Genomic DNA, 27,556 nt, shown 5'->3' on the forward strand with positions numbered 1-27,556 from the left:
TAGATGTGTACCTAGCAGATACAGGAGCAAGTGCGGGGTCCTGATTGGGAGGGGCAGAGAACTCAATAGAGTAAGATCCTTATCTTATCGATCTCATCTTTCCAAACTTGTAATGCAAACCCTTGCAATTCTTCCCTTGGATCTCTCAAGGCTAAAGTTGTACTTGCTCAACATGGCTTCGGAACTCAATGATGACTATACGGCCAGTGGGGATGGAGCCGCAAAGCTTGAGAATAGACGTATACTCATCCTTTATGGTTCCGAGACGGGGAATAGCCAAGACCTGGCTGGTGACATTGAACGGCTTGCAGAAAGGCTGCACTTCAATACGCATGTCCGCGAAATGAACGATGTTGAACTTGTAAGTTGAGATTCATTTATTCTGAATATTCATCATTGCAAAGTCTAGCGACTTATCGTTTGTACTTTACACTTGTGAGTATTGTATGTCACTGTTAAAAATATTATTGCCTTTACACTTTATTCTTTTGTATTTTTACTGGGCGCACGGGACAATAAGTCTTCCTCTAGCTCCAAGGCCAAAAAAAAAAAACCCTATCAATTCGAATAATTTACTACTATTGTCTATTCCACACTTGTAACTGTATGGCCACGCTCTCGTTGCCATCTATCGTGCATTGCGTACCTATGTATACAAATGTCAACAGCAAAAAAAAAACGACAACACACACATAGTAACCAGATTTATCTCGTTTAGAATACGTTACTACAATACCCTCTGATCATATTCGTCATTTCTACCACGGGCCAAGGCGAAGTACCTAAGAACGCTCGCAAGTTTTGGAAGAGTCTCCTCCGCAAACGACTTCCTCCAAATTGTCTGCAGCTAGTTAACTTCACCACTTTTGGTCTCGGCGATAGTTCATACTCCAAGTATGCAACCTCCCTAATCCTTCCTAACCCTCCTTCTCAATTACATCATCATCATCGACTAATTTTCTTAATTCTACCTTATTCAGGTACAACTGGGCAGTTAGGAAACTTCACAAACGCCTTGAACAACTCGGTGCGACCGAATTCTTCCCACGTGGCGAAGCTGACGAACGTCACCAAGACGGGTAAGCACCTTTCGCTCTCTTTTCCTCTCCATTTCATTCTTCGACTTTTTGGTTCCTTTATCTCAGTTACAGTATTAAAACTAATCTTTTCTCACAGCATCGACGGTACTTTCTTATCTTGGTCCCTGAGCCTTCGTAGTCATCTTCTGAAGGAGTATCCGTTACCTGACGGTCTGTCACCTATACCCCTGGATGTGCAACTTCCTCCCAAGTTCACATTAGAGCTAGCGCCCGTGATGGATCTCTCAGATGAGCTGATGCCTGATCGTGATGGGCACCAAGTCAAGAATTCAAACGGTGCAAATTTAACATCTCCTTTTATCAAATCATCAAATGGATATCACCATTTTACGCATCGTAAACAGACTCTCGACAAAAAACAGACTCTCAACGAAAAAGCAGCACTTTTTAGTCATGTCGACACACCTGACCCGGAGCGACTGGAGCAGGCTCTGCGGGCAGAGAGAATGTCTATCAATAGCAACAGCTATCCGGCACGCCTATCAGAGCAGACAGCCAAGCAAATCCAGGGCGGGATAGATATTCTAGACCGACCGAATGTTCTAAGAGACCACCCATCCAAATACCTCCTAGAAGACCCGAGCAGTTGCAAGGACGATCTTCCCCCCTCAGATCTTCTTCCGATACCGAGAGGCTGGCTCGCACATTTGCGTGAGAACCGTCGCGTCACTCCTACTGGTCACTGGCAGGATGTCCGTCATCTAGTTCTCGAAGTACCTACACAGCCAAATTCCAACAGGAGAGGCGATAGAGAGCTCTTCAGCTACGTCCCGGGTGATGCAGTCCTCATTTACCCCAAGAATTTCCCGGCGGATGTACAGACATTGATTGATCTCATGGGCTGGAACGACGTTGCTGATATGCCCTTCGAGCATCGCGCAAGGCAGCAAGATGCGCTTTATTCGAGGCCTAAGAATTGTTACCCTCTTCCTCACTCCACTTTACGCGAGCTCCTTATTCATAACTACGACATAACTGCTATTCCGAAGCGCGTATTCTTCCAAGATATTGCTTTCTACACAGATGACCCTATGCACCAAGAGCGCCTGCGGGAATTTGCCAATCCTGGCCTCTCGGACGAATTCTACGACTATACCTCTCGACCTCGACGATCTATTCTGGAGGTTCTCCAAGACTTCCCATCGGTAAAGATTCCCTACCAGCATGTTCCATCCATTTTCCCTGTCATGCGAGGCCGAGAGTACAGCGTCGCGAGCGGCGGCCAACTGCTTAGGAGCGAAGAAAACCCAGAGATTACGCGAGTCGAACTTCTAGTAGCGTTAGTGAAATACAAGACGGTTCTGCGAAAGACCCGACAGGGACTCTGCTCTCGCTATTTAGAACTCTTGCGCCCTGGCACGAATATCATGATCACCCACAGAGAATATGATACGCTAGAAGCTAGTTGGACTCGCAGACCATTGTTAGCGATCGCCCCAGGCACCGGTATCACGCCAGTACGTGCCCATCTTTGGGATCGTATCGACGAGTCGCAGGCCGGCGATGCTCTCCTCTTTTTTGGCGGTCGAAACCGTAATGCTGACTTCTACTTCCAAGACGAATGGGAAGATCTTAGGGTGAAGGTCCTCACGGCGTTTTCTAGAGATCAAGAGGAGAAGATTTACGTACAGGACCGTATCCGTGAGCAGTGGCAACTGGTCTGCGAATTTATCCAGAAGGGTTGCGTGATCTGCATTTGTGGGAGCTCGGGGAAGATGCCGGAGGCAGTTAAACTAGCCATACATGACGCCATGGTAATGGGAAAGATGGCTCCTGATCGTGAGGCCGCAAAAGATGTACTGGCCAGGAACAACCCGTTATGGGAGGAGGTTTGGTAACGGACAGAATGATTTCATGAGTAGCAACACTACTCCCACAAGATTGTACTATTCTCCAGTCATCATGGTGGATGTAACAATAACCACGCTAAGCGGTAGCTTTGATGTAAATACTAGGACATATTCCTATTCTTAGCTATCAAGTAGACTCGCTAGAGGCTTAATGAATAGCTCTAGGATTTCTACTCATACGTTCATCTATATTGTAGCGTAACATGACTTACTCTAAACCATACTCACTATATACCCCTATCTATCCTATACTACTTGGCTTCTTAAGTACTTAGGTACCTCCGAAAGCTTCGACTAAGATATGTTGGGCTAGATTTGAATTCTTATCATACTAATTCATTCCATAGTGCTTTTTCAAGTCCATTACTGTCGAAATAACTTTGAACAACACAAGGCTAGGGCAAGTAGACTCCTATAATCCGCCCCATCCTCTTTTCCCCGTCAGTCTAGCCTATGTGCTTATTCAGATGCTTTGTGAATGACATTATTCATTGTTCACCCTGAATCCTTTCTCGTTACTTCCAATTTCGTACCGCTGGAAAGAGTTAGAGATCGCTAGTACTAGGAGTCGAGGTTAAAGCCTGTAGAGGCCAAATATATTAAGACTACGCGCAAATATTTCGCCAGCTAAAAGGGGGGATGCATTCGGTAGCATGATGAAAATGACACTTCGGTACGTTAATATGAAATATGCTATGGCGGGAAACTAGTATTACTGTAGCCCATCTACTCCGCAGTTCCGGACACGGACGATAGTATATCGGATCGGCATTGTGCCCATTCAGAGCAAGGGAGGGAGAATAATTTCTCATGGTCCTGGACTCGTAAGATACCGCATCTTGATAAATGATATATTTGATTTCATGATTCTTATTTCTTGTCTAGCAAGCCATGTCTTGGATATCAAATGCTTTGGTCTAGTCGTAGACATCCTTTCCTCCGAATCGTAGCGATCTGCGAGTACTATCAACTTAAATCATTCTCTATAAGCACGGCCGCGATACCGCCGATACCTTGAGAGCCTCCGGCTGTTGCGTTGCTGACGTATGTTAGAGGCTCGAGGGGCGAATTCTCACAACCTGCTGGTTCATTGGCTTTTCTACAGGATCTATTGTCTCCCTCTAACTGATGTTCTATTAAAGTAGTATTAGAGACCTAATCTTGGTGGTAATAAGGGTTTACTGTTAGAAATCCCCTACAAGTTACCTAAATCTATGTAATTCTATAGTTAGCACAGGACGGTGATATGGGCAGTCCTTCAAGTTCTGTTTCTAGATAATATGCTACTTCTTTGTCTATAGAGATTTATCTATTACATGTGGAAATAGACGTGACGGTTTAACTTGTATACAATATTTGACTCCCACTCGAAACAAGTCAATTTTAGTATAACCTATTACACGAGTAGAGTAACTACCGCCGTAGCTGATGCTCCCGCGGTCTTGCATATCAACAAGAGTAACGAAGCCACAATACTATAACAGCTAAATAGCCTTTTGCATGAAAACGCCTGTAGATAGGATTCGTTCCTCTGTCTGTCTATCACACACGCACTTTAGTTCAAGGCTTTCAAATCGCGGAGCAGTTCAAGACAAATACCAAACTAACTCCCGTTTCAGTAAGAGCCCGTCAACAATGCATCCGGGGTGGAGCTATTCCTACTGCAACAGAAGACGCTGTCGCCACGTGCCTAGAGCTTCTACGGGCTAACTCCGCATCTATGTAGGTTGCACCGTGGGTCTCGGTCAGGAACCCGGCATATGCCTGCAAGATTGACGTTACAACGGCTGAATTTTCGACATACATACATAGGGGGAATTTTAAGTGTGGGTTCAATCGGCGTGCCAAGGAGAATGAAGGAAAAAGAAATTGACGAGAAACACGGTGGGAAGGGGGGGGGGGTGGGTTGATATAAATGAGTCCCAAGCGGGTTGATACTCGGTACGGCACTTTTGTATTTAACCTTTGTGTCCTCACCGATATATAGTCCGGGATATCACGATAACTAAACCACGAAAGAATTTGAAGGGCGAGAAGCGCATCTCATTAATTTGGATACTATGTACGAACAAAATCATGCATCTCGAACTCGTTCGGGGAGAGCGAAGGATCTGGGTTACATCGAACGAGTGCTCCACATGCGCCGGCGAGGACCCGCGCGGCCGGCCTGTGCCGTTTCCAACGTTGCACTATGGGATTCCGGTAACGTTTCAAGAAATGATAAAGCTGTACGGAATATGTACATATTTCCTTGATTCTTTTCAACCTTGCCACCCCCTGACGATGCAATGCGGCTCCTCACGCGCCATGCACGTACATATGTAAGTAATTTAGGTATGTACTCAAGGTAGGCCATCCTAGATACCGGTACACTAGATAGCTAAATAATTATACAAGGCTCTGTTCTCCATACCCAATCCTTTGGCCCCCAACCCAAGCACCAACGCTGATGGCTGTGTGCGTGTGCGTGTGCGCGCGACCCGGGTATCATAACGTCGTCATGTGAACGATTGGGTTTTTTGTACAGTCTCCCCCTTTCTCTCCCTGTCCAGCCCCTTGCGCCGTGGAAAACGAATCAATCAGGTCTCCAAACCAAGCAACCAACTAACCCACCCCCTTTCCCTAGGTAGGTAGCAGCAGTAGTAGCAGGATGCCTGAGAGATAGTGTAATATCAATAGAATAGAAGTAATAGGTACCCCGTCACAACCAAAAAAGCAAGGACCCTAGACACCCGACGCCAACCGAGAACAGCACATACAACCGATCCGGTCGCTGTAAAAGCGTCCCGCCGCTATCGTCTTTCCCAGACGTCCCCGTCGCCGTCGGAATCGTCATCGCGGCATTATTCCCGCCCCCACCGTTATGGTGGCCGCCAGCACCAGGAAATATAGTTATCGTGGACGCGTGCGGCGCGCCCAGCGTCCATGTCGACATGCCTACGCCGTCCGGCCCTATCGTCAGCGTGTGCCCTGCGATCACCGTTGTTACCGGCGTCGCCGCCCCGGGCCCGATGTGGAATGTCCGCCCGCTGATCTCCACCGCCGTTAGACCCAACTGCGTCACCGTTGCTCCGCCTACGATCTCGTACATAGTGGCGTCCGGGGCCGCCGTTATGCCTCCCAAGGTTTCGCCTCCCTCGTGCAAGACCACGCCGGTCGGGGCAACTAAAACCGTGTCCCCGTCGACGACTGTCGTGAGCGTGCTGCTGCCTAGCGCGGTTGACCCGTACGTTATTGTCGTGCCGGAGATTACTACCGTGTCGGAGCCGATAGCTGTGATCAGTTGTCCGCCCATGACGGCTGTCTGCGTCGGTCCGGACCCCGCGGCTACATGCAGCGTCTGGCTGGAGAAGATGAGCCCCGCGGGTCCGATGGTGATCGATTGTCCCTGGACTACGGCTATCGTCGGCGTGGGCGCGATGGTAAATACCGTGCCGTCTATCGTTGCGATTGAGGAGGGTCCGAGGACGACCCCTAGACCGCCGATAGAGGTTGTGATTGGTGGGAGTTGAGGTGTGAAACCCCCTCCTACGTCGATGGGGGGTCGGGTTACGGTGGCCCCACCACCTACTACCTGGGATGGGTCGATGACAAAGGTCTCGTCTCCCACGATCACAGTGGACGTCTTCTGCGCTGGGCTGTCGGTGAATGTGCGGTCGTCGATGATTACTTCGCCAGGCTGCACTATCACGGTTACAGGGGGTCTTCCTCCTTCCTGGTTATTCCCACCATTGGGAGGTGGAGTTGGCGAAACCTTGGCGGACTCGATGGGGGTCGGGTCCATGCCATACTCAGGGGTAATTACGTGGCCGCCGCCGCCCTCGACCGCTGTGTCGTGAGCATCTGGGCCGGAGGGCGATCCGCCGTAGCTAGGAGGTGCCTGGGTTGGAAATACCACGGCGGGATTCTTGTCCGTCGTAACGAAGGTAACCGTTGCCGTCGGCTCCGCGGGATCGGTAGGGGTGACGGTACCTGGCGGAGCGGAAGTGTGGATAAGGGAGCAGGTCTTGCCTGTGCTGTCACAAAAGGTAATGGTAAAGCGACCGGTTGGACTCGGCTGAGGAGTACATGGTATAGGTGTGCTTATAGGCGGGTAAGGGGGTGTGTAGTCGTCTGGATCTCCACTCCATGTCGTAGTGGATGTATGAATTATAGAGTAAGAGGTAATTGTTAATGGTCCGCTCTCTTTGGCCGGGCACTCGCTCGGCGTAGTGGTAATAGTCGAGGTCGTGCTGACAGTTGTTGGTGGTGGTAAGGTCACGGTGGGTGAGGTGAGTGACGAGCCACTAGAGGTAGTATTCCAATTCCATGGTCTCGACGTCCCATTAAAATTAAATGACGAGGTTAGTGTGGGAAAAGAGGTATCGTCTTCCGTGTTAGAACTTGGGCTACTGACGACTAGCGGGGAAGAAATGATAGGGCTGCCCCTTGTTGGGGATGATGTTGGCAATACAAGCGTTGGCCTCCCAATTGTGGTGATAGTTCCCAGGTTAAATAACGTCCACCAAGGATAGGATTCCGTTGAAGAAGAGCTATCTTCGGAGGGTTCCACGATCACAATGGAAGCGTCACTAGTAGAAGCACCAATTGTCGTAATTGAACTGACATCTATAGGGCCCTCATGTGTCTCCGAGCTCGACACTGCGAGATTAGAAGCTAGTATGTCAAACGAGCTGGTGACCACGACGGTCACCGAGCTGTTATACGATGGTATCCTTTTGTAGAACTGTCCAGGGCGGAACTCTACTATGTAGTTAATACGGGCGAGTAGCTAAGAAGGAAGACTAGGTAGCTAGTCTCAACTAACCATCTTTGTCTCTGACCGATTCCAGGCCATGACTTAGGGACACCACGACACACAGCAGTGTTGAGATAACAAAGAGCATTGCGTACCCAGGATGAGTACTGTCGTTCGCCCTATCTCTCTTTCACCCGGCGCTTACACCGGCGTGTTTACTTCGAGAAGAGCCAACTTCTCGGAATTTTTTACATCTGGAGGGAAACAGAAATGGTTTTATTAGATTACCAGAAATCATGAGCATCACGTGTAATATAAAAGCGAAGCGAAGCGAGACGAGACGCTGTAATAAAAGCAATAAATCCCCCACACGCAATGGCGGGCGGCGAATATGCGGCCGGGCCGTTCGACTTTTTATGTGAAGCGCCATGGCCATGACATGGCTCTCTCGGGAAGAGAGATATGGAGATATAGGGAGACAAGGGCATATAGAGAGACACAATGGTAGAAGTCCAGGACGAGCTAAGAGGCTGCCGGTAAAGTGGCTCGCAAAAGTACCATATTGAGCTGGGACAGACGAACACGGGACGGTTGGTGGTGACTGGTCGTGGGAATTAAGAAGAAGGAAATTGATTTGCGCCCGTTTTTGGCCTAAGTAGTGGGCCGATTCATTTGGGATGCCGCCTAATAAGGGGGAAAAATGCATATCCCCGGAAAAGACGTTGACCCCATACCATATAGGTAATTACTTCGTATGTATCACCTCGAGCTATCGAATTGGGTTGTATGTACCTAACGTATCGTAACTGTGAACCAGCGTTACTACTCCGCGCTCGCGGCGTTACGTGGTACTATGTAATTCTCCTGTACTGTCCAGCCGGTTTATAAGTCGAAGACGAAGAGCCGAAGGGCGATCTTCGGGCATCGTGTATGACCAAGAAAGACAAGACAGACTACCAATAAATGGAAGAGCGGAGACCTGGACGTTTGAATGGACAATGGTGAAAAGGAGGCGACGATCAATTAAATTTGCCGGATGAAGGCCAGATGGTGATATGTATTGCGAATACCGACCGTCGGGAACTATGTAAATGTGGGAGAGGCCAGCACTGTATGGACGCTGGAGAGCGTAGTATTTCGACAAGATGACACCTAATTGGGCGGTGTACGCTTAGAATCGATTTCGGATGGACACCAAGCTCCTCGTCTGGACTGCCGGTAGTATCCAGCTTGACCTTGACGTTTTCTGGCGGAGCTTGTTAACAGCTGATAGCTACCTACTGTAGGTAAGTAGCTCCCAGATATCAGGGTGGCGGTAATACACGAATTGGAAACATGTTTACGACCTCGATGACGTATTCTTGTAAATAGGGGCCTAGAAACTTCGGACGAAGTTCGCTGCATCGCCCTGACATAATTCGTAGCCTTGTGGGATTCTTATAGGATTCTCGTCAGATAGCCGTATCAGAAACCAACACCTCAGCATTAGGATCGAGCTGAGCTGCTGTTCCTGACACCAACTACGTAAGAATCGCGGCGTAAGAGTCGTGTTAGATAAATTGATCTATTGAACTAACTAATAAAAATGAAACATTATTATTTTGTTACAAACACTCAAGATGAATCTGAATGTCTGAATGACACGTGACGAGCAGTCACGTGTTGAGATGTACTAAGGTACATCTCACAAGTCGCGAGAATAACCAACGGGCATATAGCTCGACCGATTCGGATTTACAGTGTTACGAGGAGGAATAAGCCGACCAAGAAATCCTGCTGCATTCCTCTTCGATATTCCATGGTCTGGAAGTTAGCGAGTCCGAACTTGCCCTGCTTTAGCAAAGCAAACAAAGGATTACTATCGATTCGTTATCACAAATATCATCAATATCAATGTATGTATGTACATAAGTGAGTGAAGATGGATGCTGGCCATTACATAACTTATTAAATATAAACGGAGTGGGATAAATATGAGAATTGCTAATGCACAGATAAAGTTAAATTGTTGGAGACATGTGAGAACTTTAGCTGAGAACTCAAGTTACGGACAGGTACCTCCGATAGGATTCCCGTCTTTGCCCCAATCAGGTGTTGGCCTTTCCTCTTCTCGGACAGAGAACTTGCCTTAAGAATTCTAAGAGACGAAAGAAGGGGAGGTATGGTGGACCATTAGTGCAACTGTGCCAAAATCAAGAAAATTGGTCGCATTATGTTTAATAAGGTAATATAATAAGCAACGCTAAATACACAATACGCTATATACAAAATAAAATAAAGTTTAGTTATTATTATAAACATTAATATGCATCCGGGCTATCTTCCCCATTAATTTTTAACATTAATTAATTAAATTAAAAAATTCCATTATTAATTTAATTTTTAATTATTTAATATATATAATATATAATATATAATATATTTAAATAATTTTACGAAAATAACATTTTAAACATTATAATTAATATTATATTATAATTATAATTAATGCGAAAATAATGGATTAAATTACATGTTTATACGATATATATTAAATATTATATTATTATTAAAATATTTAAAGTTTATTTAAAATAATTTTATTAAATTGTTTTTAAAAAATATCACGTGTTTATTTTTTTATATAAACGTTATTTAATTTTATTATAATATAATAATTAAAAAGCCGATTTAAATGTAATTTAAATTATTATTTTCGTATTAATTAAAGTTATAAAATAATATTAATTATAATGTTTAAATTATTATTTTTATAAAATTATTTAAATGTATTATATATTATATGTTATATATATAACTCAAATATTAATATTTATTAAAATAATTTAATTGGTTAATTTTTTAAACTTTTAAAAAAAACGGTTTATATAATTACGTTTATAACTTTTTTAATATTTTTATTAATATTAAATTAAATTATATATAATTTAAATTATAATTTTTATTATTTATTAATTAAAATATTAATTTTTTTTAAAAAAAATTTAAATAAATATTTGTAAAATTATTATATTATTAATTTTAAAAAAAAATATGTATTATTTTATAAATTATATATATAAAACAAATAATTAAGTTTATATTATATTTTTAATGTTATTATTATTTTATTAAACATAATGCCATTAATTTTTTTAATTTTAACATAATTGCATTAATAGTTTATTATAAAAAAATTAAATAATTTAATTTATGTTTTATTTTTTACTTTATTTATGTAAAAACAATTTATATAAAAGTGTAAAAGTTTAATAAATTTATAAAATAAAGTTCATTTAATTTATGGTTAATTTATAGTTTAATTTAACTTTTAATTAATTAATATTTATTAAATATTTATTTTTTTATAATTAACTTAATTTTTAATTAATTAATATTTATTAAATATTTATTTTTTTATAAATTAATTTAACCATTTATAATTTAATTAATTAATATTTATTAAATATTTATTAAATATTTACTTTTTTATAAATTAATTTAATTATTAATTAATATTTATTAAATATTTATTAAATATTTACTTTATTAATATTATTTTAATTTTTTATAACGGTTATTATAATATTTATTTTATTATATAACAATTATGCCTTATATATTATATAACATTTATACAAATAAATATACCTTATAAAAATTCGCTAAATAATAAGGGTTTATAAATTAAGTAAACTTTATTCCACAAGTCTACTGAACTTTTACACAGGTCAGGTCATATCAGGTCTCTTACACAAACTGCCCCTGCACAGGTTAGGTAAAGTCAGGTAGGGAGCGGGGCATAGGTCGGGTCACTCATGCTCCCTCCACCATAGGAGGAGCGGGGTAACTACCGTAGTTTAGGTACCTAGGTACCGGCAGATACTGCAGATTCCATTGGGGGACGACCCACTGATCTCAAACCACCTTCCAATTCCCTCCGGCTCCTCCAAGTCGTCATTATCACTTATCTCAATCTTGTGCTTTTCTACCTTTCTACCCCTAACCTATTCTTCTCCAATGTGAACAAACCCATACCTGTATGGCGTATGTATTTTCCACGTATGAAAGACCGATTATCGCACTTCATGTATACACCACCGTCTAAATACCGCAAAACGTATAAGTAGAGGTACGCGTGTTCCATCGTCGGCTCCGTCGCCTTTTATTACTCGACGCATCGGCAGAAAAGGGCTACGTCGTTTCTTATTTACCCAGCCCTGTCCAATCTATCACGTATTAACCTGTTTCGGCCGTTGCCCAGCTTTTTATGCGAGCGACGATCATCAGATACCCCTAAACTTCTAACGGTTAGTACTCGTTCCGCTCTGCTACGCCGGCGGCCGCACGTATTCCTTGTTAGATAATCCGAGAACGAGGACCTTGGACTGCCGAACGCGCAAGGACAGGGTCATTTCGATATAACGCAGTACAACGCAGTAATTCTACGAACTGTAGTACCTTAGGTAGTCTACTTGCTATAGCGTTGTCGCAACGGAGAAAAAGCCCCAGGCGTTCCCAATTAGTCACGTAAGGGACATTACCTACTGCACAGCACAATTGCATTACAAGTCCACCCAGCTAGAGATCTACTGTGTACCTCACCTAGCTAGACCTAGGTACCTACATGTAAGCTACGGGTAGCTAGCTCTAGCGTTATCGACACCACCTTAACACAGGAGGATCTGGGGAATAGTAGGCCGACAAGCCACGCGAGAAGACAAGGTACATACGACTGTCAGAGCCGAGACTCATTTCACTCGCTTGTTCGCCCCTCTCCTGCATGAGCAGACAGATGAGGTACATACAGCTAACTGGTTAGGTGCTACATTCCGAGGTCGTGATTGATATTTCACAATACGTATTCTTGTTAGTGTTATACCACCACTGGCACGCTTTACGGATCGACTCCTACCTAGTGGCCTGGAAAAGGCCTAGAGTTGCTCCTTGTCGAATGCATTTATGCATTACCATGACTGGACACTAGCGAGGCTGCTAGCTACGTACACAGTAGGTATGTACATATTCTAAGACCGGTGATAGAATTCCATGTTCCATATTCTATGTATGCGGCCATGCAAGCTGGCAGGCCTGGCAGGTAGCGTGGCTCTGACCCCTGACAGGCACAACCCCCGACACCTCCACTGGCGAGACCATGGTGACTTGCATTTTAGCCACAAGGTGAACCCCATACCCTGCACGGTAGCAAGATAGCACGCTCCGTCGATCTGCATACGCTGCGAGTGGGCGTGACATGTATGGCATGGATTATAGCAGGCATGGCATTGGGCAGTGATTGTAGAACCGTTCATTACCTGCGCCCGGCAGATCCCACCACTGACGGAAATTCGCTTCGACTTGGTTGTTTCGTCTTATCTTTTTTTCTTCTTGCACCCAACCTACCGCGGATTTAACTCGATAACGTTATACGCGACTAATCGATCTTAGGCGTAACGATAGAGACGCCACGACGCCCGCAATCGTACCAAACCGCGTCGATTTTTGCATTTTCGGAATTTGATGGATTTGGATCAAAGTTACGTCGACGTCTCTGCGAGCCCCATGAAGCTTGGGAAGGGAAAAGGCTGGTGACCTTGCGCGTCTCCTGTATGACTGCCGGGTTGGTGCGATAGGCCGGACAATGTTTACATATCTCCTTGCGACTATCATCGGGACGTTGCTCGTACCCGATTTAGTCAATGCCGACGACCTCAGCGCTTTATGGATCGAGCCCTCTCTGAACTGGCATGTGTACCTGAAATTCTTTTAGGATGGGCATGGAGCTAATGGTGACTTAGGTACGGTGTTGACGGCAATTGGTCTTCGATTGGTCTCTTCGTAGGGGAACCAGCCCAGGAGATTGATGTTCTTGTGAGCACGAGCCTATCCGAGATATGGGTTGTCGAGTCCGGCGGTTGCGGTTCCAGTAAGTTTTTAGATGCGAATCCGGGGTAGCGCAAACCATACATTTAAGACAGCGCTCTAACATATTTCGATCAGATAGCCAATGCGTCCAAGCTCGTGGAGGCGTCTATAACACCAGTGCCTCGCAGAGCTGGTCTTCGCTCGGTGCCTGGCAGCTTGGCTTGGACTACCTTGGCGTTGGAGGCAATGGTGATTATGCGATGGAGACTGTTGTCGTATATGATAGCGTACGTCGTTGGCAGACTTCTTTCAATAAACAGGTTGTAGCTGGCGTCAACGAGACTGGTTATTTCAATGGACTCTTCGGCTTAGGTATCACACCTGGTCGCTTCAACAACGTCATCGTACAGAGTCCCATTGCTGCGTTAGTCGAGCAAGATGGCACTATCCCGAGTCACAGTTATGGCTACACTGCTGGAGCTTATTATGGTGAGTACTGGAGCAAACCTATAGCCATAGACAGGGTGCTAACAATATCTAACTAGCTGGCGAGCGAGGAATTCCGTTGTCTCTAACGTTGGGTGGGTATGATGCAAACCGCTTTGAGCCCCATGACACAAAATTTAGCCTTAATGCGACCTCGAGACAGCCCGAGGTGCTTGTGAGAGCTATCACTGCCTCGGTTTCTAATGCTGGCCAGGCTCCAACTCCCTGGCCGGCTACGTCAATTCCATTGTCATCATTTAACGAATCCGTGACAGCTGTGCTTGACAGTTCCACGCCTTACTTATGGCTTCCGTCAAACATTTGCGACCGATTCGCTGCTAACTTGAATCTTACGTGGAATGAGACATATGGGCTTTATGTGTTCTCGAACAGCGAAAACACTGATAATCTGGAGCGATTTCGTTCGTCACCGGATCTCTCGTTCACTTTTACCCTATCGAGTGCAGAAAACCATGACAACTTCGGACAGCCTCTCAATGTGCCAGGAGTTGTGAACATTACCGTCTCCGCTAGTGCATTTATTCAAACTCTTCGTTACCCGTTCATGAACATTATTAACTACACTGCAGCGGCGGTCCCCTATTTCCCTTTAAAGCGAACTGAGGCCAATGGCCCAGTTATTATTGGAAGATCCTTCTTCCAAGAAGCGTATTTGATCACAAACTACGAAACCAGTAGCTTTTCGGTTCATAAAGCTAAATTCCCAGAGAGACCACTTCGAGATACATCTATCCAGACTGTAGCAACCTGGGAGCATAGTCCATACCCCGGCCCACCCCCGCAACCCGACCAAGGAGGAGGTCTTACCCAGCCGCAAACTGTAGGCTTAGCAATAGGAATCTGTTTTCTAGGCATAGCCGCCGTTATAGCTTTCTTCGTATTGCGCCGAAGGAGGAGGAGGAAGCAGCGGGAAGCGGATAATAACGATGAGACTTTCAAAGATAAAGCTTCCACGATCGACTCGTCGCCGCCAACTACCCCGGTAGCTCGTATTGTTTCAAAGATGTCGAAGAGATGCGCGAATAGGAAGGGTAGGAAGGGGAGTACCCGCTCCACTACTACCCATGAAAATATCCGCGAAGAACTCGAGAGTAACGAGCCGAAGGTGTATGAATTTGCTGCAGACCGAAGCCATGAGCGCTACGAATTACCAGGTCCAGAGCCCGTGGAGTTGGACGGCACCATGACTAAGCACGTAATGAATGCTGGTAAGAGGCAAGATTATAGAATGAATGAGTATGAGTTTGGGAAGCATCAGTTAGAACGGCAAAAGCAAGGGTTGGTACCCGAGTATATCCCTCGTACGGTAGAGGCGCCGACTAGAATATACCACAATATCAGTCCTGTGGGACAGTACGGACCGATGAACCATATCGCCGAAACCCCCTCACCAGTTTCGAGCCCAACGTATGATACTCAGAGCAACAACATGCCTTCGCCGTTGAGTTCTCAGAGCGACTGGACAAATAGAATGACGGACGCGTACTCTCCTATGGGGTTCGTCCCTACCCAAACCCTTTCTCACTCGGCCTCAAATCCGAACCTCACCTATACTCCGTCATCGCCGTCCTCATGGAGCAACCCGGGATCGGCTTCACTCGCCCGGTCTGCTTCCACCGCTGGGCTCTCGATATCGCATGCTCCCTCAATTGTACCGCCTCTCGCCTCATTCCAGAGAACACCCATCGATGCATCGCGAGTAATATGTCTTGGACCTTTGCCAGATAATGTCCAACTACCCCATCAACCCGTTCATACCCCCGAAACTCCTCAGACCCCTCAGACCCCTCAGACCCCTCAGCCATCAATACCTGGGATCGTTGATAGCGATGGCCAGCCGATTGCTTACCCTCCTATGCCTCCTATTCCAGATAACGACGAATCTCAATACGACTCGCGCCGTGCATCTCGCCGCGTGTCCAGAGCCGACACACTTGGAAGCAATTACACTATCGAGGAGGAAGCTCGCATGACCGCGGCGCATGAGCAGGCCTTTCTTGGCCGAATAGACGGCCCCGATCTCATTCATATACCCCAACCAGCGTCACAACGATATAGCTGGGAAATGCCCTGATATATATATATAACCCAACATCTGTAATATCCGTGAGAGGCCTCGCGAAGCGAGGTTCCAATCACATTTACCCGACTTTGCTTGACGCATTTTCTTTTTATATTTCCTTTGAACTTTGATACCTACGCGCCTATACATTTGTATATACTAGCAAAGGAGTTGGAGGCTTTTTGTTTACATATTCCCCAGATGCATGCCTCGTTTCGATGATGACGAAGAGCACGGGCATACCGGGGGGCCTCCCGTGCATCGGAAGGGCGTTCGAGTTAGAGGCAGACATCTATCCTTTTTTTTATCCCAACCGTGCGGCGACACCGCCTGCCAAAACTGGGAGGTGGTGTTTGGGCGGACGGAGGAATTGTACCCCTTATAATTGTACGTGTGTAACGAGGAGACGGGCGGAGCGTCGATCGCCTATGGATCTATGATGGGGTGGAAGCACGGAGTGCCTACTGATACCACGGTGTTGATGCTACGAGGGCACGCGTTGTGTTATCCGCCGCGTGCGGCGTTTGGTATAGACAAGCTGGCTATGCCTAGGTACCGAGCTACAGAAAATAGGAAAAATAGAGACCGCTCTCTTAAGCATGCTGTCTACCTAGGTACCTATTCTTATCGGTTATTTAGTGATTGTGTGCTTCTTCAAGTCTGAATTACGTAGACCCAACCACGACGTGTAATAAAATATTTTCTAAAGAATAGGTAAACACCTAGGCATCAGATACTGGGTAAGACCAAATATCATCTATCATCTTATACACTAGACATTCAACAACACATAGTATACTATACGTATGATATCAAGGGCATAGGCAATTACCAAAACAAGATTTGATACTTTTTGTATAGCAATAATATAAACGATTCCTTATGGACGAAGCCAAAGGCATCGGAAAGTCGTATCAACTAATTAAGCCCTGTTTGCGGGCGAGAAGAGAAAAATATAGAAACAATCAGAAAACGCAATACCAATATAATACCAAGAACGTAATTCCTCCCCTGCCAAGGGCCGAGGCATCAAACAGCCTTCCTCTTCCCCTTCCCCAACCCGCTTCCCTCGAGCGTAGGGAACTCATTGTCTATATCTTCCAAAGCCGGCATGCTTGTCTTCCTGCTTTCTTCCTCCGCGAGACTAAGTTGCAGCGCAAATTCTAGATCGTCATCAGCGACCGAGTTGAGGCTTGTCGCAGTGAAGCTAGAAGATTCGGCTTGTTTGACGATGGGGGTATGACTCGACGAAGGCGAGCTGCTGAACGAAGGCTTTGTGATTCTATTCTCCTTAATCGTAATCGGAGCCGCGTACTCTCCAGAACTACTAGCCCTTGGTGAACTTCCCGTGTCGTTGACCCCCTCCATGAGAGATAAGCGAATCGCGGCTTGAATCTGGCGCTCGTAATCACTCTCGTCCGTCGTGTTATTATTGGCGCTTGAACTAGCCGCTAGAGGACTTGGATCCGTTACGCTTGGATCGGGGGTGACGGTGCTGTTAGAACTAGACGTCGTGTCGAAATCTGCAGCGGATCCCGTGTCGCTAGCGCTTGTCCGGCGTTGCCTGTCAAGAAGGAAGGACTCCTGAGACATCATTTCAGCGTAGCGCAAAGCCTCCTCTTCTGTCAAATCTCCAAAGCCAACGCCAAAGCGGGAACGAAGTCGAGCTTGTTCTCGTTCCTTGTGCTGTTGCTCGTTACGTAGCTCTTCAGCTTCGGCGGCAATGTAGCCCTCAACACCACCGCCGTGACGTCGACCGGAGGCTCGACCGTGAATATCAGAATGGCGATGCCGGCGCTTGCGCCCCGTGGTATAGTTTGAAGAACTATAGGCCCAGTAGCGCACAAATGTTCCGAATGCCACTATTCCGTGTAAGACCGTTGGATCGGGATCCAGGTAGATGGCCCCGACAGCCGAGAAATTTGTAGCATGCGACGCAGGATTGGTAAGGAGTAAATGGCGAGGCACCCGGCCTGGAGACCGAGAATTGATGGTCTTAAGAGGCTCTAATGTAGACGCTAGGGGATCCCAAGCTTGGACAAGCCCGTCGGTACCGCCATGTACTAGGTAAAGAGCCGACAGGGCTAAGCAAGAAACCTTAGGAGACTCTGTTTGGATGATTCTGACAGGGTGTACACCATCGCCAGTATGAAGTTCTCGCGTATTCCACAGTATAACCTTTCCCTTGTTCGTGCCCACGCCGAATAGTCTCGCCCGTCTACCAGGAATATCCGATGGTGCTTGCCTGGCTGGCGTTGATGGGCCACTCGAAGTTAAGCCCACCGTAGCTTTCAAAGGGTCTTCGAAAGAAGTGATTAGAGCAAGTTGCGAAGTGTCTATGCCGCTCGCAGTTATCTGCGTATTACCAAGCTCTTTCGAGCAAAAGCACGTCTCGGACCAATCATCCAGATCTGACTTCCCAGTACCGGTCATATTTGGTGGAGACGACTTGCACGAAGCTGACAATACTTGCTTAAGTAACGGCGAACCAGACGAATTTGGAGAAGGCGATCTCATACTGTCGCCACCGAATATGGAGGGAGCTGGGGCGGCTTCTACGGTGGATTCTGGACTGGTAACTGGCCGAGTGCTAGGTTGGGTTCGACCTGTAGTACTTCGCTGGAACCTCTTGATAGCCGAAGTTTGGTCTTCCTCCAGCGCGCAATCGAGGATGAACACACTTTCACCGGCTCCATGTTCGTCGTCATTTGCGAAATCTACTTCAAGCTTTCGACGCATATCCCACCCATGACATACCTTGCGGAAATGAGCTGGTTTATAGCGGAGGAACCTTTCAATCTCGCGAGCTTCTGCAGCCATTTGATCTTTGGTGAGACCCATGCTATTCGAGGGCGATCTTGGGGAATAGGCCCCACGGACCGCATTTTTACCTGACTCATCCATACGCGCCTGTCGTCGACTAGCTTCTACTAGATGCCAAGAAGTCGAGCGACCTGTATGCCATGCGAGCTTGACAATATCATCGGCTTTTGTCTTGCTGGTAGGTGCAGTCGGGGGTTGTGTTAGGTAGTATACCTCGCCCAACGCGTTCAGGGCCACTGCCCACACTCGGCCGAGAGCTTTACGCTTCTGGCTATAGCTTTCATCAACTTTGAGTGCGATGATAGGCACGCCTGGACTAAGCACCCAACGGGCGCTCATCTCACCTGCGGCGTATCGTGGACCACTAGGATCGTAACCAAGCGCATATGAAGTCACGACACCTAACGATGAGCCGATCATGATCCCTACCAACGATTGGGTCATAGAGGGAAGAGCGGAGGATTTGGCGATCCAGACTGCGCAGACACTCTCGGAGAGCTCTGGGATCTTTGGAATGTCGGGATGGGCCTCAATGAGTCCTGTTTCTTGGCCAAGATGTTTACCTCTATACTCGCCACTTGAACGATAGAATACGCGACCGCCGGGAAAGCCTTCTCCAGCAACAAGTCCATACGGCTGGCTAACATCCATAACGTTAGGAACAGCGGCGGGACCTTCGCCGACCCCATAAGGTAAAAGAAATGGCACGACTTCGTCTAATTGAGCAAAGCCTATCTCATCTAAACCCCATTTCTCAACCTTGCCACAGGTAGGATCGCTCGCACTGGCGATTCCCATTTCCGATGCGCCATGAACTACCCTGGGCGGCTTCTTCCCGCCGGGATTAAAGGTAGCATGAATATGGGTCACTGGTGTCGGGGCTTTGGTGTTATAAGTCAAGACCGCACTCGCCTTCTTACCGGACTGGCTAGTCCTCAAGGAAGAACCGATGCCTCCGGAGCTCGATCCCGGCTTTCCCCTAACAAGACTACGGAGAAGTCGAGTTCTCAAAAGATATTCGCTGCGCCAGGAAGCATGTGGTGTAAGCCGCGTAAAATGACGAACTTCTGAGCGCACGAGGTCCGAATCATCTTGGTCCCATATCCTACCATGAGGCTTAGCAGCCGTGACCAGTGCGTCCTGTCCGGGAAAGAACCGCTGAAAGGCCATGCGCCACGCATGAGGGGTGGTGACCAACGAATAAAATCGCTTCGATACTAAGGCTACAGATGCGTGCGAGTCGGGATGCAAATGCGATAAGATATGCGTTAAAATCTCTACGATATAATTAGACTAAATACTAGTGTTGATGAGCACTGAGGTGGCATACCATTGGGGAAATCAGACAGTTGGACGCCGTCAGAACCCGCGTCGGCGCGTTTAATGACCTTAAATCCAAGAGCCTGCCTCGGTATGGTTGGTGTCAATGCACTTTCATATGCTAATATTCGTTGGCCTGGGGCCTTGGATCGCGTCGCATCCGGCTCGCCACGAGCGTCGTTCAATCGGCGCAATTGCTTCTGGAGGGAATCCGGGTCAACGCCTTCTCCACTAACTCCAGCGCCGGCGTCCCCCCGCGTAGACAGCGGCGACACGTCACCAGACTGCTGTTGCAGTAGGGAGCCATGGGCGTTGCCACTGAGACCATGGTGCTGAAAGCCATGTTGTCGGAGGGGTTTAGGGGACTGAGAAGTGTTGTCTAGTTGAATCTGATTTGAAACCTCGGAAAACTCTTGTTGCATAAAGTAGGGCGGGAGAGACAAGTAGAGAATATGATTTTGACTGTGCAGCAGAATATGGCACAGTCAATTATTCGTATAGTTCCTGTAGAAGGGAAGAGAGGGCGCGCTATGAAGTTTGCGATGCTATACAGTCAATGTGAGGTTGAGAAACTGAGGAGGAAATTTGAAGGATGACTGGCTTCACTGCCGGTAATTTTCTATCCTCCAAACCCAATTAAGGTTAGCCCCGAAGATTTACCGGCAGGTAGTAACTACCTCATATCAGACTAGGTTTAGAAAGTCAAGAAGGTTCAAGTAGGAACAAATGAGATGTTATATTTAGGCGTGGTTGTATATAGTACTTCATACAAATAACTCTAGTAGTAGTTGCTGTCTTAATCATTAATAAAGACAAACCTAAAGTTAATATCAGCTAGATATTATAGAACATAGCGCGAAGCTCTCAATATACAAGCAACCCAGCCAAAGGAACTTTTAATGATTTTCTTTTCGTCTATTCGTGGTATATGTCAACCATTACACACGACGGCTCTAGAGGGCCGCTATTGGGTTGTCTCGACTTCTCTTTTTCAACCATCTTCCTTCAACACCAGATTCGAATTGGACGTGTCTATTCGGAGCAGGCGTCATAGTCATAAATATACAATTCCACGGTCAGTCGTTGCCGCGGGCCCTCTAGAGCCATCTTCAGCATCCGTTTCCTCCTTTCAGCCTCTACTCCAAACCGGCACGAAGCATCTTGCCTCCCTTCCGACTCCCGCAAGTGCAAACAAACGCATTAGATTAAAGTACCTTGGTCACCAGATCCCCGCCAGCAAAAGGTGGGCCGAGATCTCCATAGATGCCAAGGATTCGTAGTTAATTTTTTCGGCGGCATATTCAAATATCTTTGATAAAGCCAGCCATCTGAGAATGTAAATCACAAGAAAACCTAAGTGAATGCTCACAAGGGTCGCAACTCCTTAGGCAGGCCGCCCACAGTGGCTTGGCAACGCCTCCTGGATGGGTATCGAACTATAAAATAAAAACGGATGTGATGTGCAGGTCATGGACGATGGCTCAGTTCCAGCCAAGAGAATTCTCAGCTGCGACAGGCGCCGAGATGTTCGCAGTGCGTGCCGAGCTGTTCATTCCGCTCCTCCCACTGCCCTGGCTGTCACGAGTATTTCCTCCAGCCCCACCGTATCCCGGATTGCTTGTAAAATCCCGACTCAGCAACGCACCACCCATCAAAGCCGGACTTCCGCTCTGTCGCATCTCGGAAGGTAAGGTTACGGAGCTGCTTCGCTGGTGCCTCTGCTTCTTTCGCTTGTAGCGGCGGGCAATGATGAACATGGCAGCACCATATGCACCGGCAACACTAGCGGCACCAACAGCAATACCGGCGGTCATTCCCTGTTGCGCGCTTGTCGTCTTCTCGTTGGGACCCTGTGTATCAAATGGGTCATTGTTGTTGGGAGTACCAGCGTCGGTTGAACCATCTCCACTGCTTCCACTAGAACCGGGAACACCATCAAGCAGATCACCTGGCATGATACCAATGGCCGGGTTAATCTCACTCGTCAAATTCTTCACTAGGGGATTCTTGTGATTGTACAAAGGAGTTGTAGGGTATCCAATATCGTTGCTAAGCTGGGCAATGCCCTCAGTGGGATAGTAGACCATGGCTTGCGAGGTAATGTAGCCCAGGCGAGCAGTAGTGTCGTAAGGCCTAATGCTATACATTTTGACCCTGCTGATATCATAGCCACCGCCGAACGCAAGACCTTGAGGGAGGAGCACGAACATCTGGGAAGCAGCTAGGGGCTCGTTCACAAGGTGCTGGTAATTCTCACCGAACAGGAATGAGATCTGGATGAGCGTTGTGCCATCGGGCTGCTCTGGTGGCTTCGTCGAAGGAGTAATGGCCTTTGGTAATGACGTTGGAATTCCTGTAGCGGTACGGGTCACGTCAGTGCTGGGAGTGCTAGTGGATGGCTGGACAATGATCGTAGTTGGGAGCCAAGACTCAGAATCCGTAATTGTAGCTATCGCAGTGGCACTAGTAAACGGCCTGGGCGTCGATGTAGTTGTGGGCGTAGGCGTAGGCGTAGGCGTAACAGAGGAGCTGGTCGAAATGACAATGGGAGACTCAACGCTTGAACTTGTAGAAGTTTCGATAGTCGTTGTCGGCTGGGAACTAGTAATCGGAGGAACAGTCGTATTGAGAGGAACTGAGAAGACACTAGTAGACACAGTAGAAGGCACAGAACTGGGCACGGAGGTAGGCACAGAGGTGAGAGAATCCGTTGACGAAACCGTAGAGTTAGGTGACACAGTAGGAGATGTAATAGTTGGTAGGCTACTCGAGTCAGTTATCGTTGTGCTGTTACTAGGAACTGGAGTGGCAATTGTGGTTGGCACGCTGACGCTGCCGGATCCAGTTGACGAAACAGTTGTTGATTCCGTAGTGTTTCCAATAATCGACGTTGGGACTGAAACCGTCGACGAACCCGTACCTAAGATCGGTGGTAGCGATAAGAGGGGAGTTTCCGAGCTTGATGCGGAGGCAGTAGGGGCGGCAGAGGCAGTGGATGCGGCAGAGGCCGTAGGAGCAGTGCCAGGGAATGATGTCGTCGGGAAAAGAGAGAGAGATGTAGGCAGAAGGGTTGGTAGCAACCCGCTGTCTGTACTGCTCGCGCTAATTCCGGTAGAAGCAGCTGTACCCGTGCTCGTGCTCACTCCTGTGCCAGACTCCGTAGCGTTGGCAGTCGACGCCGGAAGAACGGCACTCGTAACATCACCCACGGCACTTGTAACTCCACCAACAACGCTGGTTATACCACCAATAAGCCCGCCATCTGAACTCGTAGAAGTCGGAATGCTAGAAGATTGGGTCACGACACCCGTAGGAGCTATAAGAATGCCCGAAGAAGACGACGGCACCGTTGTCGTGTTGGCTTCGATCGTAGATTCGGTTACGGGTAGGGCACTAGTATCAATTGTGGATGATTCATTCTTAGATTCAGCAGTCGTGGTGGGAGCGGCAGTAGTCGTCCCCGTCAATGTTCCTGTCGAGGACGTGATCGCCGTCTTGTTGGCGGAAGAAGATGTGGTCTCTGGCGGCAATAGAGTCGGGAGATCTAAGCTAAGTGTTGGTAACACAATTAGCGGTGGAACCCCTCCAGTAGAGCCCACACTGCTGCTGCTGCTGCTACTACTACTACTACCGCTGCTGGTACCGCTGGTGCCGGTGCTGCTGCTGCTGCTGCTCGTCTTAGTAGACGAACCCTTGGATTGGGTCTGAGATTCAGACTGGGACTGGGACGACTGGGACTGAGTCTGAGACTGGGATCCGGATTCGCTCGTGGGAGATGTACCCGTCACGGAAGAAATCCGAGTCGGGGACGATGTAGATGAAGATGAGGTAGACGAGGTAGGGGACGTAGACGATGAGCTTGTTAGTGTCGAAGAATCAGTTGAGTCCAAAGACCCACCAAGAAGACTCGACAATAAGTCGGAAATCGTGTCCTTCTTCGTCGAGGAATGAGTTATCAAATCCGACGACGACGACTCGCTTTGGGTACTCTGCGACGCCGAACTCGTAATGGTGTGGTTAGTATACTGCCTCTTGACATGTCTAGGGAAGTATATCTTTGGTCTATTTTCCGGCTCGGCGCCTGCTAGCGACGCAGCGGCCACTAAAGCAGCTACGACTAACGACCCCTTATGCATGATGACTTAAAATTAAGGTTTAACTTCTTGACAGGCAGATTGACCGTTGGTTGACAGCTACAGCGGGTATAATTCGATAATTGACGGCTATGCGAAATCGTAACTGAGGGCGAGTGTTAGTCTCACCAGATGGCGAGGAATATTGTCAGACTTCAGCTCTACCTACTATGTCAGGATAATTTGGAACGAATGTACTTGACAAAAAATGTCAACGAGTGGATGCTGTGGGCAAGATTGTCAGCACTTTACGTCCTGTCCGCAGCAATATTAAGAGTGCACGACCGATCCACGACAGATCCCCATATGAAGCAGGCGTGGGTCAAGGAAATCTGCTCCATTCTTCTATATCCTCTCCATGACGATGACTCCCAATGATATACGCTCTTCACTGACCTTGTTCGCAAGCAAAATAGTTTTGTTATATAGTAGTAGTTGTTGTTGTTATTGTTGATGTTGTTTTCAAAAGAGCGGCGCGACGAATAAATCGTCAACTTAGATCTGGACTGGTAATTCCAATTTGGTATATTGTGTGGTGTTCACGACGTATCGCGCGGGCGATTCCTCAGCGATGCATTGGCCTTGCCGGTGGCTGATCGACTACGAAGCAGTCGTCGGGTTCGCGGTCAAGGCTCCAAGGTAGTTGGAGGACCAGCGCCGAGAGGGGATATTGTCGTCGAAAGGTGTACCTTACGAGGTCGGCGAAAGGGAAAAGAGCGAAAGACGGAAGAGGTAGGGTGGAGGGCGAAAGGCAAGGCAGGTCGAAGGGGTAAATGAGAAGCAGCTGGAGGAAACGTGGGAGAGGGAAAGTGTGGAAGAGGAGTCGTGGCTAAAGGTGCCAAGGCACTAAATCCCAGGGGTGGTGCCTCGTTATTGACCAGTCTGTTCATTGATCAGGGGAGACGGACCAGGGGGGGCCAGGGAAGGGGGTGGAGTTGAGATGGCTAATTACGTGGGGCTAGTCCATAAATAGTCTAGTGGCATTGGGGAGCGATATTGGACTCTCTTATTTAGGAAATGGGGCCAAGACTACCTACTTTTTTTGAGCCTTGACAGAACTGACAAGCGTCAATACTATGTACTAATGTACTATGCAAAACATTTGTTCATTCTATTGCAGTAACTACTGGTTCTATTGTTAGATCCTGTTGTGATGAAGATGTCGTAAGTAGAAGAGAGACAATGAAGAATGGAATAAGAAGAGGGAGGCTTGAATGGAATGACAGAGGCTAGTAATTCTAAGTACATAGAGCCCTTTTACCCCTTTTTTTTTCTTTTCTTTTTCTTTTTTTTTTCCTTTAGGATTTTGTCCCATCTCTTCTAATGTCGTGCAACAAATATAATGGCGATGCTAATGCCTCGTGCGCAGCAGCGGATATTTCAACTTCGCCTTCGCTATCCAACTCCCGACTTCCTAAGACGTACATACGTACAGATTAAATATATGCACCTAATGCAATAATAATCTCAAGGGCTGCGACGTCCGTACCGACGTGCAGACGGGCTGGATGAAAGCAAGGGCAGATGTGCTGTAAAAAGGTTCCCGTCCGCGCTGCTGCACAATGCAGGTCGATACATAAATACATAGCACTGGCGTGATTTGGAGGGGCGGCAGGTCTTGGGGACTAGGGCGTCTAAGATGAAGTACTTGCGGGTCCATCTTGAAATACTTGGAAGAAGGCGCTAGCTACCCGCAAAAAGGAAGGTGATTAACACAGCAATTGGTAGAAAAAACAAGTCTTCTCAGTTAACTGACGCGTAATTAGATCAGGTTCTTAATGCATTTAACCCCTGTCCGGTTCATGCACCCCTAATTGGACCGGCTGTCCTAGAAATAGCGGACGTTACTCGATCACCAATTGGCTCCCAACCTGCTGCGCCCTCAAGCAATTTATTAATTTCCTTGGACTCGCGCTCTACATAGTACATACTACACAGCTCTGACTGATGCGCACTATCGCACTATCGCACTATTGCACCACCTTGGTGGGGAATGAGGGATTGATTGATTCTTCCATCATTTATTATTAACTTGCCGTGGCATTGCGATAATACCCATTTGCTTGCTTTCTCACCGGGCGTCCAACATCGGACAGGTAAATTAAAATCGACAGGCAGTCCGGCCAAGGTGTACAATTGTTGATCGGTGCGGTGTGTTGTAGTTTTGGGTACGATCAAATCAACGTCAGTTGTGAAACGAGGATGAGAGAAAGATGGAATTGATTACAGTAGGCGTTGGCTCCGTCAAACTGGGGGGATTCTTGTTGTAGTAAGTCAACGATGAACCCGTTTCATCAGATTGAAACGTTCTAACAGAAGATCCCAAGTACATACAGGTAGTATCTACATGCGATGGCATCCTTCGACGACGGATTATTCTTCATATGTAATATATATATATGTCGTTTCACAGAGTCAAATGATCCCGGCAATCCCAACCCTATTTCTTTTTCTTTTTCTTTTCAGTTTCGGATGACCAGCCTTAAGGCCTTAAGCCATGGAGCAGCTGGCCATGGAGTTGAGCAAAACCAGATCCCCGGGTTTAGGGCTCGTCGCTGTTTAGGATTCAAAACTTCTGGAAAGTCAATTGTTTCGGGAGAGCTGTACACGCAGCCACCTCCCCTTCCGCTCGCTCCCTCTCTCGGTATCCGTTGTTGACAATAGTTCCCCCCTCCTGTTACGTCAAATGCTTCAAATCGGAGCAATGTCAGATTCAGGTCTACTCTCCAGCCGAAACGGGACAGCTCGTGTACGCATTGGTCGCTGTCCATAGGCACAGCCTGCCGGACATAGGACTCTACATAGTATGTGTAGCTGTAGTACAGCTACGTGGGAATACAAATTTGGTATCTCACCTTGTGAATTTCCGCTCTGCATATTTGTCCATCCCACCCAAGCCTACTAGGTTACGGCCTACTATGGTTAAGACCACCCACCTCCCCTATGTACTCCATAAATCACCCATGTTTATTTTCCGTCCAAATCCATGGCGGCTGTTGATCTGAACACGAGAAACACCTGGTTCCAACTCGCTTAGACATCCGTGGACCGTGTGTTAATGGATCGTGGTTTGTGGTTTGTGGTTTGTGGCCCGTGGGCAACCAGCGGCGCAAATCTGTGAAACTCGTTGACTTAAATCGTAGATAAATCGGATCTCTTATGATCAATCGCACTAACAG

General features: G+C 47.1%; 6 protein-coding genes across 6 annotated transcripts; 2 read left to right on the plus strand and 4 right to left on the minus strand.

Moving 5' to 3' along the window:
* The first annotated feature begins 113 nt into the window (after positions 1 to 113).
* On the plus strand, positions 114 to 3,127 carry F4817DRAFT_326914 (riboflavin synthase domain-like protein). The gene is made up of 4 exons (XM_049301970.1): positions 114 to 361; positions 719 to 894; positions 981 to 1,079; positions 1,177 to 3,127. The coding sequence occupies exons 1-4, from the start codon at positions 173 to 175 to the stop codon at positions 2,936 to 2,938; spliced, it is 2,226 nt and encodes a 741-aa protein (XP_049162396.1). The 5' UTR covers positions 114 to 172; the 3' UTR covers positions 2,939 to 3,127.
* Positions 3,128 to 5,463: 2,336 nt separating this feature from the next.
* On the minus strand, positions 5,464 to 8,338 carry F4817DRAFT_238161 (uncharacterized protein). Its single transcript, XM_049298999.1, has 2 exons — positions 7,758 to 8,338; positions 5,464 to 7,693 (listed from the first exon to the last, which is right to left on the minus strand). Exons 1-2 carry the CDS (start codon positions 7,834 to 7,836, stop codon positions 5,652 to 5,654), a joined length of 2,121 nt encoding a protein of 706 aa, XP_049162397.1. The 5' UTR covers positions 7,837 to 8,338; the 3' UTR covers positions 5,464 to 5,651.
* Positions 7,741 to 8,617, minus strand: F4817DRAFT_238148 (uncharacterized protein). The gene has a single exon (XM_049298998.1). The coding sequence runs from the start codon at positions 8,392 to 8,394 to the stop codon at positions 7,879 to 7,881; it is 516 nt and encodes a 171-aa protein (XP_049162398.1). The 5' UTR covers positions 8,395 to 8,617; the 3' UTR covers positions 7,741 to 7,878.
* Positions 8,618 to 13,144: 4,527 nt separating this feature from the next.
* Positions 13,145 to 16,325, plus strand: F4817DRAFT_238219 (acid protease). Its single transcript, XM_049299000.1, has 4 exons — positions 13,145 to 13,412; positions 13,466 to 13,593; positions 13,668 to 14,021; positions 14,078 to 16,325. Exons 1-4 carry the CDS (start codon positions 13,309 to 13,311, stop codon positions 16,111 to 16,113), a joined length of 2,622 nt encoding a protein of 873 aa, XP_049162399.1. The 5' UTR covers positions 13,145 to 13,308; the 3' UTR covers positions 16,114 to 16,325.
* A 549-nt stretch (positions 16,326 to 16,874) lies between these two features.
* Positions 16,875 to 20,900, minus strand: F4817DRAFT_326924 (uncharacterized protein). Its single transcript, XM_049301971.1, has 2 exons — positions 20,255 to 20,900; positions 16,875 to 20,201 (listed from the first exon to the last, which is right to left on the minus strand). The coding sequence occupies exons 1-2, from the start codon at positions 20,664 to 20,666 to the stop codon at positions 17,131 to 17,133; spliced, it is 3,483 nt and encodes a 1,160-aa protein (XP_049162400.1). The 5' UTR covers positions 20,667 to 20,900; the 3' UTR covers positions 16,875 to 17,130.
* Positions 20,901 to 21,617: 717 nt separating this feature from the next.
* Positions 21,618 to 24,757, minus strand: F4817DRAFT_238282 (uncharacterized protein). The gene is made up of 3 exons (XM_049299001.1): positions 24,547 to 24,757; positions 21,833 to 24,483; positions 21,618 to 21,728 (listed from the first exon to the last, which is right to left on the minus strand). The coding sequence occupies exons 2-3, from the start codon at positions 24,378 to 24,380 to the stop codon at positions 21,712 to 21,714; spliced, it is 2,565 nt and encodes an 854-aa protein (XP_049162401.1). The 5' UTR covers positions 24,381 to 24,483; positions 24,547 to 24,757; the 3' UTR covers positions 21,618 to 21,711.
* Between the last annotated feature and the right edge of the window lie 2,799 nt (positions 24,758 to 27,556).

The sequence above is a fragment of the Daldinia loculata genome (assembly GCF_022478755.1).
Source record: "Daldinia loculata strain CBS 113971 unplaced genomic scaffold F4817scaffold_6, whole genome shotgun sequence".
Taxonomy (NCBI): domain Eukaryota; kingdom Fungi; phylum Ascomycota; class Sordariomycetes; order Xylariales; family Hypoxylaceae; genus Daldinia; species Daldinia loculata.

Excerpts from the sequence above, each read along its gene's own strand:
- F4817DRAFT_238161 (XM_049298999.1), bottom strand. The coding sequence starts at position 7,836 with ATGCTCTTTGTTATCTCAACACTGCTGTGTGTCGTGGTGTCCCTAAGT. Across the intron at positions 7,694-7,757 it reads ATCGGTCAGAGACAAAGATG|AGTTCCGCCCTGGACAGTTC; the intron begins GTTAGTTGAGAC and ends ACTACATAGTAG.
- F4817DRAFT_238282 (XM_049299001.1), bottom strand. The coding sequence starts at position 24,380 with ATGCATAAGGGGTCGTTAGTCGTAGCTGCTTTAGTGGCCGCTGCGTCG.
- F4817DRAFT_326924 (XM_049301971.1), bottom strand. The coding sequence starts at position 20,666 with ATGCAACAAGAGTTTTCCGAGGTTTCAAATCAGATTCAACTAGACAAC. Across the intron at positions 20,202-20,254 it reads ACTGTCTGATTTCCCCAATG|AGATTTTAACGCATATCTTA; the intron begins GTATGCCACCTC and ends ATTATATCGTAG.
- F4817DRAFT_238148 (XM_049298998.1), bottom strand. The coding sequence starts at position 8,394 with ATGCATTTTTCCCCCTTATTAGGCGGCATCCCAAATGAATCGGCCCAC.
- F4817DRAFT_326914 (XM_049301970.1), top strand. The coding sequence starts at position 173 with ATGGCTTCGGAACTCAATGATGACTATACGGCCAGTGGGGATGGAGCC. Across the intron at positions 895-980 it reads GGCGATAGTTCATACTCCAA|GTACAACTGGGCAGTTAGGA; the intron begins GTATGCAACCTC and ends TACCTTATTCAG. Across the intron at positions 1,080-1,176 it reads GACGAACGTCACCAAGACGG|CATCGACGGTACTTTCTTAT; the intron begins GTAAGCACCTTT and ends CTTTTCTCACAG.
- F4817DRAFT_238219 (XM_049299000.1), top strand. The coding sequence starts at position 13,309 with ATGTTTACATATCTCCTTGCGACTATCATCGGGACGTTGCTCGTACCC. Across the intron at positions 13,413-13,465 it reads ATCGAGCCCTCTCTGAACTG|GTACGGTGTTGACGGCAATT; the intron begins GCATGTGTACCT and ends ATGGTGACTTAG. Across the intron at positions 13,594-13,667 it reads GTCCGGCGGTTGCGGTTCCA|ATAGCCAATGCGTCCAAGCT; the intron begins GTAAGTTTTTAG and ends TATTTCGATCAG.